The 18560-nt window shown below is 40.0% G+C and overlaps 1 protein-coding gene across 8 annotated transcripts in view; it reads right to left on the reverse strand.

The window, feature by feature from the left end:
• LOC110493834 (RNA-binding protein 39) overlaps positions 1 to 18560 on the reverse strand; it is a 29386-nt gene that overhangs the window by 6824 nt on the left and 4002 nt on the right. For 4 of the 8 annotated variants that reach the window (XR_002469195.2, XM_021568336.2, XM_021568337.2 and 1 more), the window contains 6 exons: positions 18279 to 18344; positions 18122 to 18175; positions 17184 to 17301; positions 16790 to 16948; positions 13485 to 13622; positions 6120 to 6185 (listed from right to left, as the gene is read on the reverse strand). Coding sequence is in view for 7 of the 8 variants with exons in the window: in XM_021568336.2 (XP_021424011.1) it covers positions 6120 to 6185; positions 13485 to 13622; positions 16790 to 16948; positions 17184 to 17301; positions 18122 to 18175; positions 18279 to 18344 (601 nt within the window). In the remaining variant the exon portion in view is untranslated. The remainder of the gene's footprint in view (positions 1 to 6119; positions 6186 to 13484; positions 13623 to 16789; positions 16949 to 17183; positions 17302 to 18121; positions 18176 to 18278; positions 18345 to 18560) is intronic. The other 4 variants (XM_021568340.2, XM_021568343.2, XM_021568338.2 and 1 more) reach the window with 3 other exon arrangements.

The following is an 18560-nucleotide window of genomic DNA, read 5'->3' on the forward strand; positions in this document are numbered from 1 at the left end:
CAAGCTTACCCTAGTAAAACTGACTATCCTACCGATCCTCGACTTCGGCGATGTCATCTACAAAATGGCTTCCAACACTCTACTCAGCAAACTGGATGCAGTCTATCACAGTGCCATCCGTTTTGTCACTAAAGCACCTTATACCACCCACCACTGCGACTTGTATGCTCTAGTCGGCTGGCCCTCGCTACATATTCGTCGCCAGACCCACTGGCTCCAGGTCATCTACAAGTCCATGCTAGGTAAAGCTCCGCCTTATCTCAGCTCACTGGTCACGATGGCAACACCCATCCGTAGCACGCGCTCCAGCAGGTGTATCTCACTGATCATCCCTAAAGCCAACACCTCATTTGGCCGCCTTTCGTTCCAGTACTCTGCTGCCTGTGACTGGAACGAATTGCAAAAATCGCTGAAGTTGGAGACTTTTATCTCCCTCACCAACTTCAAACATCAGCTATCTGAGCAGCTAACCGATCGCTGCAGCTGTACATAGTCTATTGGTAAATAGCCCACCCATTTTCACCTACCTCATCCCCATACTGTTTTTATTTATTTATTTTTCTGCTCTTTTGCACACCAATATCTCTACCTGTACATGACCATCTGATCATTTATCACTCCAGTGTTAATCTGCAAAATTGTAATTATTCGCCTACCTCATGCCTTTTGCACACATTGTATATAGACTCCCCCCTTTGTTTTTCTACTGTGTTATTGACTTGTTAATTGTTTACTCCATGTGTAACTCTGTGTTGTCTGCTCATACTGCTATGCTTTATCTTGGCCAGGTCGCAGTTGCAAATGAGAACTTGTTCTCAACTAGCCTACCTGGTTAAATAAAGGTGAAATAAAAAAAATAAAAAAATAAATTCAAAAGATTAGAATCTTGATAGTCAAACTACGTTTTCCAATTTAAAATAGAAATTTCAGAGAACAAATGCTATGCTTTTGTTTGAGAAGGAGCAATCAACAGAAACATTTTCCGCCATGACAGTTTTTACACATTCACATCTGAAGGTAAAATTATGACTTACATTCTGATATCTTGCCCTTATTTCTCTTGAGGGTCCCAGTGATCAAATTAAGAGCCGTTTTCTTTGATAAAATCCATTTTTATAGCCTACTTCCTTGCGCACCAATAATTTTAGCGAAGCTTCATTGATTGACTGTATTTCTGCCCAATGACCACTGATCTTCTTGAAATCGAGCTGGGTAGATAGCCAATGAGCTGAGGTAAACTCCAGTATGTAATGGTTTTGGGTTGGAACACCATTCCTTGTTTGTAAATGCACGCTTAAGAAACTCCATTCTCGCCTTGACTATCAGAGGACTTGCTGTGACGCTTGTTACGCGCAGCAGTATTTCGGAAAGTTGTATTTTCCACGATTTCATTGAAGATATCATGGAAGAAATCAGGAAAAGCAGAGTCAGTCTAAAGTGAAAGTGAAAAAGTGAAAGATTTTTTGTTTGAGGAATCTTTGAGTGTTATTTTTTTTGTAACATTTCTTCAGAAAAATACATTATTTTTTTAGCAACTAATATATTTGAGTTTAATCACAATATTTGTTGTATTATTTGTTCTCTTTTCAGGTGGATTAAACTGAAATTGCAACCAACTTTAAGGTTTGTTTAAAAAAATTACGATATTAGAGATCATTTCCTTTTCAAACAACGGAAAGTGAGCAGGTGTAATCTGAATAAAGGGAAAAAAGCCATTCTTGAACACTATTTACTAGAGAACCAGTTTGGATTTAAGTATGACTTTTGTATGACTGATGCCTTTAGTGAGAGGTCTAAATGCTTTAATATGTAATCATTTCTGGCCTCTGAATTAATATTCGTTTTATAAATAGGGCCTTTTAATTTTGTCTGGCTTGCCATTCCAAATAAAATGGAGGGTTTTTTGTTCATATCATTTGAAAAGCAGGTCACTAGGTGTAGGACAAACCATAAGAAAATAGGGAAACTGACATAACTAAAGAGTTAATCAGGGTGATTTTTTCACAAATAGACAGACAAATTGAAGGACTTTCTCAAGCACTTAATTATAAAATTGAGGTCCTTGAAAATGGTTGTGTAAGAGAAAAGTCCAACTAAACTGCTAAGAATAAAGCATTATGCATTGACATTTTAAATTATAACATTCTAAAAAAGTCAAAATAAAGTTGTCACTGAAAATACACAGCCTGCATCGTTCTCCGTTTTGTTTCTGATTTGTCTGAAGGTAACCCATACAAACAAATGGAAGTATGGGGGGGAGTTTATGACCAAAATAATAAAGATGTGTCAAAAAAAAACTTTTTTTTTTTGCATTCTTATATATCCTAGACTTCAAAACCTGATTCCTTTGATTTATATTTTGACTGTTTTTTTTGCCAAGTATTGCATTTATCATGGATCTTGCCAAAGCAGCAGCTACACTTCCTGGGGTCCAGCAAAATTAAGGCAGTTTATACCATTTTAAAACATTACAATATTACATTACACAGCACACGGTGTGTCCGCAGGACCCTACTCAACCACTACAGTACTAAATCCATGTGTGTGTGTGTGCCAATGTGTGTGTTGCTTCACAGTCCCCACTGTTCCATAAGGTGTTTTTTTAAATTTAAAAAAAAATCTAATTTCACTGCTTGCATCAGGTACTTGATGTGGAATAGAGTTCCATGTAGTCATGACTCTATGTAGTACTGTGTGCCTCCCATAGCCTGTTCAGGACTTGGAGACTGAAGAGACCTCGTGGCATGTCTTGTGGGGTATGCATGGGTGTCCGTGCTGCCCTCTTCTGAGCAAATTGCAATTTTCTTAAGTCCTTTTATGTGGCACCAGACCACACGACTGAACAGTAGTCAAGGTGCAACAAAACCAGGGCCTGTAGGACCTGCCTTGTTGATAGTGTTAAGGCAGGGCATCGCTTTATTAGATAGACTTCTCCCCATCTTAGCTACTACTGCATCAATATGTTTCGACCATGACAGTTTACAATCTAGTGTTACTCCAAGCAGTTTAGTCATCTCAACTTGCTCAATTTCCACATGATTTATTAAGAGACTTGGTTAAGGTTTAGGGTTTAGGGAGTGTTTTGTTCCAAATACAAAGCTTAAAGTTTGAAATATTTAGGGCTAACTTATTCCTTGCAGACAGAGGTTGTTCTGAAACTAACTGCAGCTCTTCGTTGAGTGTTGCACTCATTTCATTCGGTATAGTAGTTGACGTGTATAGTGTTAAGTCATCCGCATACATAGAAACTCTGGCTTTACTCAAAGACAGTGGCATGTCATTTGTAAAAATTGAAAAAAAGGGCCTAAACATCTACACTGGGGAATTCCTGACTTTAATTGGATTATATTTGAGGCTTCCATTAAAGAACACCCTCAGTGTTCTGCTAGACAAGTAACTCTTTATCCACATTATAGCAGGGGGTGTAAAGCCATAACATATGTTTTTCAAGCAGCAGACTATGATCAATAATGTCAAAAGCTGCACTGAAGTATAACAAAACCGCTCCAAAAATCATTTCATCATCAATTTCTCTCAGCCAATCAATTACATTTGTGTAAGTGCTGTGCTTGTTGAGTGTCCTTCCCTATATAAGCATGCTGCAATTCTGTTGTCAATTTGTTTACTATAAAATAACATTGTATCTGTTCAAACCATTTTTTCCAGAAGTTTACTAAGGGTTGGTAACAGGCTGATTGATTGGCTATCTGAGCCAGTAAAGGGGGCTTTACTATTCTTGGGTAGAGAAATGACTTTAGCTTCCCTCTAGGCCTGAGAGCACACACTCTCTAGTAGGCTTAGATTGAAGATGTGGCAAATCGTCTGCTGTTATCCTCAGTAATTTTCCATCCTGATTGTCAGACCCCGGTGGCTTGTGAATGTATGAATGTCATTCAATGTGTTTCTATGGGCTATAGTAAAGGCCAAATTATTATTTTAATATACCTAAAATCCAAAATCAAACAGCTAAATGATCCATGGTATGACCATGTTAAAACTTTACATGTATGTATTGTTCTCAACTAGCCTACTTGGTTAAATAAAGGTGAAATAAAAGTCTGCCGATAAGAATGTAGTGATTGACAGAGTCGAAAGCCTTGGCCAGGTCGATGAATACAGCTGCACAGTAATGTCTCTTATCGATGGCGGTTATGATATCGTTTAGGACCTTAAGCGGGGCTAAAGTGCACCCACGACCAGCTCGAAAACCAGATTGCATAGCGGAGAAGGTACGGTGGGATTCGAAATGGTCGGTGATCTGTTTGTAAACTGAGGCTTTCGAAGAACGTAGAAAGGCAGGGTAAGATATAGGTCTGTAGCAATTTGGGTCTAGAGTGTCTCCCCCTTTGAAGAGGGGGATGACCGCAGCAGCTTTCCAATCTTTGGGGATCTCAGACCATAGGAAAGAGAGGTTGAACAGGCAGAATTTGGCAGTTAATTTTAGAAAGAGGGTCCAGATTTTGCAGCTCTTTCAGATCAGCTATCTGGATTTGGGTGAAAGAGAGTCCTGGGCAAGTTGCTGAAGGGGCGCAGGGCTGTTGACCGGGGTAGGGGTAGCCAGGTGGAAAGGAAGGCCAGCCGTAGAAAAATGCTTATTGAAATTTTCAATGATCATGGATTTATCGGTGGTGACACTGTTTCCTAGCCGCAGTGCAGTGGGCAGCTAGGAGGTGGTGCACTTATTCTCCATGGACTTTACCTTAGTGAAATTTGTTGTATTCAGCACGTGACAAACAATTTTATTTGATTTAAATTAAGATTTTACCGTCTTTTATATTTGCTTAGTAGAGCTGTTCTTGCCATAATATGGACTTGGTCTTTTACCAAATAGGGAAATCTTCTGTATAACACCCCTACCATGTCATAACAACGGATTGGCTCAAAAACATTAAAGAAATTCCACAGCTGTTAATCTAAATACATTCTAGGTGACTACCTCATGAAAATGTTTGAGAGAATGCCAAGTGTGCAAAGCTGTCAACAAGGCAAAGGGTGGCTACTTTGAAGAACTGAAAATATATATATTGATTTGTTTAACACTTCTTTGGTTGCTACATGATTCATGTGTTATGTAATTGTTTTGATGTCTTCACTATTATTCTACAATGTAGAAAAAAACCTTGATTGAGGAGGTGTCCAAACTTTTGACAGGTACCGTGTGTGTAATAAATAAATAAATAAATAAATAACAACACACACACCCCCACCTGAGACCTGGGTTCTATCAGTTCTAGCCTAGTTAGTCAAAGCTGCCTGAAAAAAAGAGGGGTCACGTTGATAAACGATTTCTTCACATTATATGCGCAGCAATGCACACGGCATTAGGCTACACGCGGTTGTTTGTTCCATAATTCAATTAGCAGGGAAACACCATTGTGAAAGGTTTCACGTGACAGATGAATATATGCAACAACTAGCATGGGTTGCTAATATGAATAGGATTGTGCCTTTGGCTACTGGACAACAAAAGAAAGTTGATTTGAAAACCAATAGAACAGGAGAGAAAGACTTAATGGTATATGGAAATCTATACAAAATAATTGCCTAGACATTTGGTTGGATTTTGGCTAGGCTACGTTGAAGCAAGATACTACATATGAGTCATGTCTTAAAACATTTAGGTTTCAAACAATTAAATATATGTTAAAAATGCATACTGCCTCCAGCTCATTTAAAAGTAATGTGACGTGCTGAAGCCTGTCTAGCTGCCTAAGCACTTGACTAGTGAAAGAGAAGCGCACTTCAATTGCCAGCCGAGAATTTTTTTTAGCATTATTATTTTACACTCGATTGCCTTCAGAATTGTTGCCCAATGATTGGGCTTATTAAAGCACGTTTCACTCCACCAGCAACAAACAGCAGTTTGAACTATCAGCAGCTCTCACGCTACATCACTGACATTTCATATCAATGAATATGCAAAAATACATTACTTCGCAATGGGATTTTTTCTTTTTTGGGAACAATAGGCAACTTGATTAATCTGCTTTACATATATTTTATCGTCCAAAAGCCAGATATTACCGACTAACGGAAAACCCGGTGTGCATGTAAACGAGGGGATTTAAGTTCATAATAGAGGAAAAGATTAGATTGACTGGATTTAGTGTGATACTTACAGTGATGAAGCCATATCCTTTAGATCTTCCAGTCTCACTGTCCATCATGAGCTGAATACTCTCAATCTGGTGGAAAGAAATGGATAACAGATTAAAATCTGCATAGCACTTGATATACTGTAGCCCTACAATCTGTGTGTCCACTCTTTTCATAGGCTTAGGCTTTTGGTTGCATTCAAGACAAGGTTGTTTTTATTGACCTCTTTTTTGGCGTATGAGTGGCCTGTCATTTTGATATTAAAAAGATGCTGCTAATGTCTCCAGTCATATGAAATGACATAATGACATGAAATGGTTTTATATAGGGCCATATTTTTTCACGCCTAGTTAAATAAAATTTAAAAAATGCATACCCTAATAAACGCTTATGCTCAGCTCTAGGCCTGCTCATCTGCTCTCTGTTCAGAACTGTTATTTTTGCTAACAGTACGTGAGTTATATTAACTTACAACAATGACTTGGCCTACTGTTAACAAATCTACACACCGGCCAACCTTAAATAATTTTTATCAGTACCACTTTAGCACTGGACGCCATGACGGCACACATGCGACACCCACACTGCTCAAATCATAGGAAAATGCATTTTTTTTTTGCCTATTGATGTCATGTTGGCCAGTAGGAATGGTAGGCTTATGGGACTTATGGGTCCTTGGCTGCTCTTCAGTAGCTAACTAGAAATATGTTTAAAACTTCTTTGGGATAGGGGGCAGTATTTTCACATCCGGATGAAAAGCGTGTACAAAGTAAACTACCTGCTTCTCAGGCCCAGAAGCTAAGACATGCATATTATTAGTAGATTTGGATAGAAAACACTTAAGTTTCTAAAATTGTTTGAATCACGTCTGAGTATAACAGAACTTATGTAGCAGGCAAAACCCAGAGGACTAACCATTCAGAATTATTTATTTTTGAGGTCAGTCTCTGTTCAATGGGTTCTCATGGGGAACCGATATTTCTTAGGCACTTGTTTGCAGTTCCTACCGCTTCCACTGGATGTTACCAGTCTTTGGAATTTGGTTGAGGTTATTCCTTTGTGCAAATGAAGTACGGCCATCCTGGAAATTGGTAACGCTGTTGAGAGTTGGCAAGACTTGAAAAGTAGCGTTAGTTTCCTCTCGTCCTCTATTGAAAACAGATAGACCCGACTTCAATTTTATCGATTATTAACGTTAAAAATTACCTAAAGTTGTATTCCAAAAGTATTTTGAAATGTTTTGGCAAAGTTTACAGGTAACTTGAGAATTTTGTAGTGACTTTGCACAAATCGGAAGCTGCTTTTTTCTGGATCAAACGCGCCAAATAAATTGACATTTTGGATATATATGGACAGAATTAATTGAACAAAAGGACCATTTGTGATGATTATGGGTCATATTGGAGTGCCAACAAAAGACGCTTGTCAAAAGGTTAGGCATGTTTTATATTTTATTTCTGCGTTTTGTGTAGCGCCTGCAGGGTTGAAATATTATTTATCTTTGTTTACTGCTGTGCCATCATCAGATAGCTTGTTATGCTTTCGCCGAAAAGCATTTTTGAAATCTGACATGTTGGCTGGATTCACGAGTGTAGCTTTAATTTGCTATCTTGCATGTGTGATTGAAAGTTGGAATTTTATAGTATATTATTTTAATCTGGCGCTCTACATTTTCCCTGGCAATTGGCCAAGTGGGACATTTGCGTCCCCCTATCCCAGAGAAGTTAACAAGTGTAGCTTGTGATGCGACCATCCCACCTATCCCAGAGAAGTTAAATGTACAATCAGGGCTCTCCCTAGGATTTTCTGACAAGATGGTGCTGATGTAGGCCTACGGTTAGGTTAGAGGGGAGGTCAGGAAAGGGTCCGTGAACTTTCCCCCCAGGTTTAACATTTAACTTTTTTTTTTAACCTGTAACTGCCATTTCCTGAATCCGTCTGAAATTATATCAAACGAATGAACACAGTCGTGTTTGATCAAAAATTAAATTGAGGTGGTCTTAATGACACTTTGCATTTTATAGGTTACATTTACGGTTAATCATTCCAACACATAGGTGTTTTTATGTGGAAAGTCAAGCAAAATTGTACATTGGCTTCTTAACTATGTTTGGGGAGAAAATACTGAATAATTAAATTACCAGATGCAATGGAGTAGTCCAGCCTCTACAGGATCGGTGTCCCCGGCCCCACGGGACAGTTTAGCTAACTTGCACTAATGTGATTAGCATGAGGTTGTAAGGAACAAGAAAATTTGCCAGGACATAGACATCTGATTTCAGCAGAAAGATTAACAAGAATTTTTAGCTAACTGTACTGTCCAATTTACAGTAGACATTAGTGAAAAAATACCATGCTATTGTTTGAGGAGAGTGCACAGTTATGAACTTGAAAATGTATTAATAAACAAATTAGGAACATTTGGGCAGACATGATACAACACTAACCTCTTGCGACGAGCAATCCCGTATCCGGGAGCGTAATCATAGCCTCAAATGCATTAGCATAACGCAGCGGACATAAATACCCCTAGAAACTTTTCCTATTAATGAAAAGCGCAAATGAAATGGAATAAATATTCAAACAAGCTTAGCCTTTTGTTAACACTGTCATCTCAGATTTTCAAAATATGCGTTACAGCCAACGCTAAACAAGCATTTGTGTAAGTTTATCATGGCATAATGCTATGCTCTGCTGGCAGCAGGCAACATTTTCACGAAAATAAGAAAAGCAACCAAATTAAATTATTTACCTTTGAAGAACTTCAGATGCTTTCACTCAGGAGACTCCCAGTTAGATAGCAAATGTTCATTTTTTCCCAAAACATTATTTTTTGTAGGCGAAATAGCTCCCGTTTCTTCATCATGCATGGCTGAGAAATAGACCGGAAAATGCTATAACGACAAACTTTTTTCAAAATTTGCTCCATAATATCGACAGAAACACGGCAAACGTTGTTTAGGATCCATCCTCAAGGTGTTTTTAACATATATATTCGATAATATATCCGTCGAGGCAATTGGTTTCTCATAAGAAGCGATTGGAAAAATGGCTACCTCAGTATTTTACGCAAGATTTTCTGCGGGAGACACCATTTGACCACATGCTATATATGGTCCCTTACAGCCATTCTTCAATGGAAATGCCTAAAAAGACGTCACAACACCTTGGGGAATACGTGGAAAACGTAAGCTCATTAGTAGCTCATTCACAGCCATATAAGGAGTCATTGGCATGAGGCGGTTTCAAAAAATGCGGCACTTTCTGGTTGGATTGTTATCTGGGTTTCGCCTGTAACATCAGTTCTGTGGCACTCACAGACAATATCTTTGCAGTTTTGGAAACGTCAGAGTGTCTTCTTTACAAAGCTGTCAATTATATGCATAGTCGAGCATCGTGACAAAATATCTTGTTTAAAACGGGAAAGTTTTTCATCCAAAAATTAAAATAGCGCCCCTTAAATCCAAGAGGTTAAGAACAGAACACAATGGTTCATTGGATCAGTCTAAGAATTTGCATACATTGCTGCCATCTACTGGCAAAATCTAAATCGCGCCTAAACTGGAATACATTGCGATCTTTGTCTTGCATTTCAAAGATAAGAAAATAAATGACGCATGTTTCTTTCTTTGTATTATCTTTTACTAGATCTAACGTGTTATATCCTCCTACATTAGTTTCACATTTCCACAAACTTCAAAGTGTTTCCTTTCAAATGGTATCAAGAATATGCATATCCTTGCTTCAGGTCCTGAGCTACAGGCAGTTAGATTTGGGTGTTATTTTAGGCAAAAATAAACAATTTAAAAAAGGGTCCGATCCTTAAAACCTCTTGAGGATAGGGGAGATGCTAGCGTCTCAACTGGCCAATTGCCAGGGGATATGCAGAGCGCCAGATTCAAATAAAATTCAAACTTTCATTAAATTACACATGTAAGGTACTCAATTAAAGCTACACTCGTTGTGAATCCAGCCAACATGTAAGATTTTTAAAATGCTTTTCGGCGAAAGCATATGAAGCTATTATTATCTGATAGCCTGCAGCCATCCTCACCAGCAGTAAACATAGGAGCTAGCATAGCAGGCGCTACACAAAACGCTGAAATAAAATATGCATTACCTTTGACGAGCTTCTTTTGTTGGCACTCCAATATGTCCCATAAACATCACAATTGGTCCTTTTGTACGATTAATTCCATCCATATACACTGCTCCAAAAAATAAAGGGAACACTAAAATAACATCCTAGATCTGAATGAATGAAATATTCTTATTAAATACTTTTTTTCTTTACATAGTTGAATGTGCTGACAACAAAATCACAAAAATTATCAAAGGAAATCAAATTCATCAACCCATGGAGGTCTGGATTTGGAGTCACACTCAAAATTAAAAGTGGAAAACCACACCATAGGTTGATCCAACTTTGATGTAATGTCCTTAAAACAAGTCAAAATGAGGCTCAGTAGTGTGTGTGGCCTCCACGCGCCTGTATGACCTCCCTACAACACCTGAGCATGCTCCTGATGAGGTGGCGGATGGTCTCCTGAGGGATCTCCTCCCAGACCTGGACTAAAGCATCCGCCAACTCCTGGACAGTCTGTGGTGCAACGTGGCGTTGGTGGATGGAGCGAGACATGATGTCCCAGATGTGCTCAATTTGATTCAGGTCTGGGGAACGGGCGGGCCAGTCCATAGCATCAATGCCTTCCTCTTGCAGGAACTGCTGACACACTCCAGCCACATGAGGTCTAGCATGGTCTTGCATTAGGAGGAACCCAGGGCCAACCGCACCAGCATATGGTCTAACAAGGCGTCTGAGGATCTCATCTCGGTACCTAATGGCAGTCAGGCTACCTCTGGCGAGCACATGGAGGGCTGTGCGGCCCCCCAAAGAAATGCCACCCAACACCTTGTCTGACCCACCGCCAAACCGGTCATGCTGGAGGACGTTGCAGGCAGCAGAACTTTCTCCACGGCGTCTCCAGACTCTGTCACGTCTGTCACGTGCTCAGTGTGAACCTGCTTTCATCTGTGAAGAGCACAGGGTGCCAGTGGCGAATTTGCCAATCTTGGTGTTCTCTGGCAAATGCCAAACGTCCTGCACGGTGTTGGGCTGTAAAAGCACAACCCCCACCTGTGGACGTCGGGCCCTCAGAGTCTGTTTCTGACCATTTGAGCAGACACATGCACATTTGTGGCCTGCTGGAGGTCATTTTGCAGGGCTCTGGCAGTGCTCCTCCTTGCACAAAGGCGGAGGTAGCGGTCCTGCTGCTGGGTTGTTGCCCTCCTACGGCCTCCTCCACATCTCCTGATGTACTGGCCTGTCTCCTGGTAGCGCCTCCATCCTCTGGACACTACGCTGACAGACACAGCAAACTTTCTTGCCACAGCTCGCATTGATGTACCATCCTGCATGAGCTGCACTACCTGAGCCACTTGTGTGGGTTATGGACTCCGTCTCATGCTACCACTAGAGTGAAAGCACCGCCAGCATTCAAAAGTGACCAAAACATCAGCCAGGAAGCATAGGAACTGAGAAGTGGTCTGTGGTCCCCACCTGCAGAACCACTCCTTTATCGGGGGTGTCTTGCTAATTGCCTATAATTTCCACCTGTTGTCTATTCCATTTGCACAACAGCACGTGAAATTTATTGTCAATCAGTGTTGCTTCCTAAGTGGACAGTTTGATTTCACAGAAGTGTGATTGACTTGGAGTTACATTGTGTTGTTTAAGTGTTCCCTTTATTATTTTGAGCAGTGTATATCGAAAATGCCCATTTATAAAGCGCGTTTGATCCATAAAAAAAACAGCTTAGAAACGCAAAGTCACTACAAGATATTTCAAAGGTTGCCTATAAACTTTGCCAAAATATTCCAAACTACTTTTGTAATACAACGTTAGGTATTTTTAAACGTTAATAATCGATCAAATTGTAGACGGGGCAATCTGTATTCAATACATGAACGAAAAGAAAAAAGTTCTGCTCTTCACGTCTTGTGCAACTCACAAAAGTGTCCCCTGTTCAGAGTTGGCCTACTTCCCGATAAGACAAAGGAATAACCTCAGCCATATTCCAAACACTGGCGACATCGTGTGGAAGCGGCAGGAACTGAAAGTAGGTTCCTATTAAATTTCCAATGGCAAAGACAATATAGGGAAGAGAGATGGGGAAAAAAAAAAATAATAATCTGAACAGATAGTCCTCGGGGTTTTGCCTGCTACATAAGTTATGTTATACTCACAGACATGATTCAAACAGTTTTAGAAACGTGAGTGTTTTCTATCCAAATCTATGAATAATATGCATCTCTTATATTCTTGGCATGAGTAGCAGGAAGTTGAAATTGGGCACGCTATTTATCCAAAAGTGAAAATTCTGCCCCCTAGCTTTAAGAGGTTTTAATTTACCGTAGGCTATTTGGAATCCATGGATGGAAACAGATGTGGCCGCGGGAGCTGTTCCGCTAATAGCGTCCTTCAAAGTTATTTTAGGCCTACTAATCTTTGTCTGTTAACGAATCAGTTCTTGATCTCTCTTGGTTTAGCTGTATGTCAACAGTAGGCTTCAAATTATATGATAATAGTCAGATCACCAATGACAACAAAACATGAATGAATGGTAGCCTAGTAATCAGACCCAACTTGGATTATTAGGTCAGGGGTGGCTCTCTGAAACAAGCTCAAATAGGCTTAGTTCAGTTTCATATTCCAAATTGTAAGTAACAAGAAAATACATAGACATATCTGATTATACCTCAATACAGCATATTTCCTTGCTCTTCAATGCGCTTGCACCTACTACCGGTGGCAATCAAAGCATGTGCGGGCAAGAAAGTGTTCTCGCTTAGTTGACTAAACTCTGTCGCTAACTACCTTGTCCGTAACGACGCCTTAGTAGCTAAGGAGCTAACTACAAAAGTGGTTGTGTGCTTGACTAACACTTAAACAGTTTGTTCTACATTTTTCGTCACAGTGTTATCAACGGACAAAGTGGAGAGCTGCCATCCAAGCTTGAGGGAGGAAAGTAATACTATGACTACAGTTCGAAGCAGAGCGCTACTGATTGGCTCAGCACCATCTTCAGACGGTTGAGTCAAAAACCACAATGTGCCAACTAAAAGCCCATTTGTGCGTATTTTAGGGTATTTTTTTATATCAGCGTGCTTTGACCTGAAACTGCATGCATGGTACGCAAAATGCATGCAGGTTGGCATGTTTGAATCTACTCATTACACTATGATTTTAACCTTATGTTAGTCTGCAAATGTGATAGACGCATGGAATGATTTATTATAAAAGGTGATTTATTAGTGTGTGGAGAACCAGCTTCCCCAAACTTGAAACAAATGTGCCACCTATGGGTACATTGTACAACAGCTCTCACCCTTCCAAAAGGCTCAAAAATTCCTCTCAGCATCTCCTCTGTGATGTTAAAGTGTAAGGATCCGACGTAGAGCCTCATCGGTCCAGCGTTGCCCTTCTGCAGGTTGTTGGCCATGGCAGCAGCCCTGTTTTTTTCAGCCTAGAAAGAACACACACAAAGTGACCGTAGGGAAATGGTGCAAATCGCCTTAGGCTGTTAAAATAAAGGCTGTCGAATGATTTAAATAATTAGGTAAAGTTAAGCACATGGATTTCTATAGTTAACTATGGATAATTTACATTTTCCCAATTTGACCCTAATCAAAAATGTTGCAATTTAAAACATAACCTATTCTAAGACATCTAAGCCAAGTCTGATATAAAAGTTCATGTAAAATATCATAGTTAGATCTAGCCTAGGCTACTTCGTATCCATGTTCAAGATAAACTAACCACAAGCTGCTAATGCATTAGAACTGGGATCATTTCAAAATATTTTGACCTGAGAACTACAACAAAAACTGTAACTAAACGGAATAGAAGTTCTGTTTTGATTAAAATCATTGTCGGAAATTAGTGTTGAATCTAGAGGCATTCAGCCAAGGCATTCTAAACATTCTCATTTGGATCGCTAGCGAATGTTAGCATAACTGACTAGCTACTTCGGAGCAAATCAAGTTTCTGCTGCCAGGGAAAGTGTTTATGGTTGAACTTTCTGTACGTTTTCCTTCAAATTTGTGGCTGAGGTGCACGCATAGTGGATGGTTTTAGCACCACAAGTAGGGTGTCCACCCACTCTGCCCAGAGTTGGTGAAAACTCACGTTAGTTATGAAATTTCACTTATGTTAGAAAATACATTTTACCGAGACAAACATGATTATTCATGTTCTGAAACGTTCGAGGGGCCTTTCTCAAACGTTAACATTATATCCAAAAAGTCATATTTAGCATAACACGAGCTAATTAAATGTAGAAGGCGGTGAAAATTAAAAGGCTTGTGTCCATTGACATTTCAGAGGTACGCTTGTTATTGTGAGAAATCTTTGAGGAATAACCAGCATTTCTAATCAGTATCTAAAGTGTATACTAAAATATGAAAACACTACATCATGTCTCAAAATTGATATCACCTCTATATTAGGGATGTGAGCACTTAAACAAAATTGGGATCCTGACGATAAGAAAAATCCCTAACGGAAAAATTATATTTGGTGGGTTTTCCCCCACAAAATTAAAATCAGTGCAGCTGGTTTGTCTGCTCTTTCTCATCGCTAATGATACAAGTGTGTGTTCAGTCGGTTGCGTGTAGAATATCCTAGCCTATTCATTAACGATATGCCCTGATTTGCTGAAGTTGCAAGACAAGAAATGGCTAAATACAGCATTCCATTGCAAGATAGAGCTTTTGATTTCTAATAGGATGAGTGAAGTGTTCTCACTCCGGCAGTCTGGTGGCCGACCTGCCTATACGGTGCCCCTCTCTCCGTCCCTCGCTAGCTCGCTATGAAAGATGCAAGTGTTTGTTCTCATAAGTATGGCAACTAAATCAGTCTCCTTCGTTCCAAAAATACTGAATCTTAGGAGTCGATTCAGGGTCAGCCCGCCAATTAGGCAGGGATGGCATTTTTAGCTAAAATGACTGACCAACACCACATAAAAACCTAAATTCTGCCCCAAAATAATGATAATTTATCTCACCCAGTGGCATATGTGCCTGTGGAAATCAGCAGACTCTTACAAGATTACAAGAAGAAATCTAGGGCCTCCCGAAGAGGCACTGTGGTGTAAGACACTGCTTCAAAGTGCTAGTGATGCAACCTACAGATACTGGTTCGAGTACAGGCTCTGTCGCAGCCTGGGGAGACCCATGGGGCGGCGCACAATTGGCCCAGTGTCGACTGGGTTAGGGGAGGGTTTACCCGGCAGGGATGTCCTGTGCCGGGCGCAATGCACGCTGACACAGTCGCCAGATGTAGTGTTTCCTCCGACACATTGGTGCGGCTGGCTTCCGGGTTAAGCGGGCATTGTGTCAAATCAGGCTTGGCCGGGTTGTTTCTCGGAGGACGCACAGCTCTTGACCTTTGCCTCTCGAGTCCGTACGGGAGTTGCAGCAATGGGACAAGACTAACTACCAATTGGATACCACAAATTTGGGGAGAGGGGGGTAAAAAAAAAACATTTAAAAAACAAGTCAGTTGTTAAAGAAGTATTTTTTCATTTTTATAAATGACATACTGCAATTCACATATTTGCAAACACTTAATTCTTTAACAAATTTACCTGATGTTGTTCCATTTCTTCTCTTAACATGTATGGACCCAGAACTTAATTGAGCACCTATTCTGTTTATTTTAGAGACATTTTTCCATGTGAAAAAAAAGTGCTAAATCACAAAATGTGTTTGATTTTATATTTAACCATCCATTTATTTTGAGATATTTGGGCTTTTTTTAAACTTAATTTCTGTTTTAATAAAATATATAATTTGAAGAACAAACTAACAATTCATATATTGCAGTAAAATGCTTTAAGAGACAAGTTAAGGTTAAAAAAAGGTAATGTTCTTAATTAAATTGTCCTGATCATATATATAGGCGATATCCACCCAAAATAGAATTTATGAATTCAGTGTGTTCTATCATTTAAATTGTAAACAGCACAACAATCTCTCAATCTGGAAGGTAAACTCAAAGTATTCAATTTCACGGTGTATTTCGGATGGAATCGATGCATTAGAATGTACCAGAGACCAAAATAGAGATATTTTTTTGCCAAACAATCTTAGCCCATAGGACGCTGGCTGGCTACTCCACGTGCTTGTGGAAAACACTGCAAACTTAATTCTTACACAGAATCCAGCCTTGAAGACGTGATTATTTTTTCCCACATTTTTAATCAGATTTTGACCACATTTTGTCTCTGGCCTCCATTAATTCAGTAGCCCTAATTCTGACCATCCTACAAGGGTAAGAACTCCAATAACTTTTGAACGGATTATGATAGAGACATACTGTTGGGACCATTGGTTTTCTTAAAGGAGTATCTACACAATTAACATTATTTTACCCATTGGTCAAAAGATGCGTTTTTGAATGGACATCCTACCACAAGAAAGACTGACAGCTCTACTGCAGCTGCCGAGAGCTTGTTGCGCTCAAAAGGGGGTGATCGAGAAAAAAAAAAAAAGAATAGAAAAATTTGCCGCGATTAAATAAACATTTTAAGGCATGAACATTTCAAAAGTTAACTACATTTCATGAATTCAGTTTGACAGCTCTAGTTAAAATAAATAGAAAATGTAAAATGCATGTGAGATGATTACTGACCATTACCTGCGAGGCCTGAACAATGATTGGCACCCCCAGAAGTCGCTGACCAGACAATCCTATAGCCAGCGGCACAGAGTTGGCCTCCACAAACTCAATGTAAGCTATTCCCTTCGACCTCCTCGAATTTCTGTCAGAGATCATGCGCACATCTCTCACCTTGAAAAAGAACAAAAATAATATTTTTTCGAATGGATGGTTTAGGCATAAGAGGAAAAGTCATTGCTAAACCCATCAGTCTTGGTGGCTGTGATAAGTGAAAAATAAGAATTTGCAACAGGTGCAGCACCCATCTTCTCAAAATAAAGTGAAATATTGCACGCGCCACACCTGGCGCACACACCAAACTTTTTTCAGCAGGAATGACAATGACATTACAAGCAGAGATACTCACTTTTCCCACTGCAGAGAAGAACTCTTCCAGGTCTCGTGGACGGATTCTGGCTGCCAGCTGCATGCAAAACACAGTGCGAGCATCCCTTTCCTCTGGAGTCAGGTTGTCAATTGGCTGCCTGTAGAAACAAAACATTGAATTACTCTTATGAGGTAAACCCTTTTTTAGTCTTTCACAGTGGCCTCAATCTTTGAGAAAAGCACTTGTATTTTACTATATTTTGCCATCAAAATGGTAATCTTGGCAATCCAGAACAAAAATCACGTGCCAGCTAATCTGCAAGTTTCCGGCAAGTCCACTATGGGTCAAATGTTCCCTCCCCTTTTGAATCGCAGTCTGGCGACATGTGTTAAGATACCATATGTTACATAACGCTGTCCACAAAGTATATTTAAAACGGTAAGCCTACTTTGTCGAGCAAGGGTACACAAGCTTTAAAAGTGGAATGTCAACCTGATTGAGCTATGATGAGTCTTCTCTAAAGTAGGTAGGTAAGAGTGGTAGGGCCACAGATCGCACACTAGCATGATACACATCCTACACCTAGAGGGAAATGGCTGCCAAGGACAGGAAAAGAAGCTCTGTGGGATGCACAGGCAAGGGAGATTAACAAGCTAATCAGCTGAACAAGTGATCTCCCGACCCACGGGGCTTTTGATATTGTGTCTTTTGTTTGACACCCTTTTGGAGTTTGATTGTTATTAGTTTGTTACCAACTGAACATAAATGACGCGCTTGGGCTGGCTGACCACGGAGTCACATCAGAGCTGTCCCCCTGGAATGCAAACCTGCTGTCCGCAGGCACACACCCCAAACACTGTCCACACAATTATACTTTCATGTTAATGCACACTGTCAGGTTGCAGAGGAAATAGGCAAGAGTAAGTCCCCTAGACAAAGCGAGTATAGTGCAACAGTAAGGTTGTTTAAACACTTACCTCACAGGACTCTTCTCTTTCTTGAAAGGGCTTCGGCTTCTGGAACGCCTTCGGCTGAAAGAAAGGGCTCTATTAGAATCTATATGAGTTGATTCATTGCAGGGTCACACAGCACAAAACTACCCACACAAACAGCAGAAAATAGTGTAATAGAAACCTTAGCTTGATGACAGGTGGAGGGCCAATCTTCCCTCTGGAACCACCGTTAAATTTCGGCCCAGAGCTGCGATTGAAAACAAGGTTTATCTCAGTACCTAAGGCCACTACTACTGATCTCATAAGGGGGATAAGGCACTCCAGGAATTAAATTGTGCCAGTCAAGACACTGCAGGCAGGAGTGGGAGGGTTGTTATTTGTTTATTTGGATTCCCATTAGCTTTTGCAGAAACTACTCTTCCCGGGGTCCAAAATAAACAGTGGTTTTGGGGTCCATGTGATG

The sequence above is a fragment of the Oncorhynchus mykiss genome, chromosome 17 (assembly GCF_013265735.2).
Source record: "Oncorhynchus mykiss isolate Arlee chromosome 17, USDA_OmykA_1.1, whole genome shotgun sequence".
NCBI lineage: Eukaryota > Metazoa > Chordata > Actinopteri > Salmoniformes > Salmonidae > Oncorhynchus > Oncorhynchus mykiss.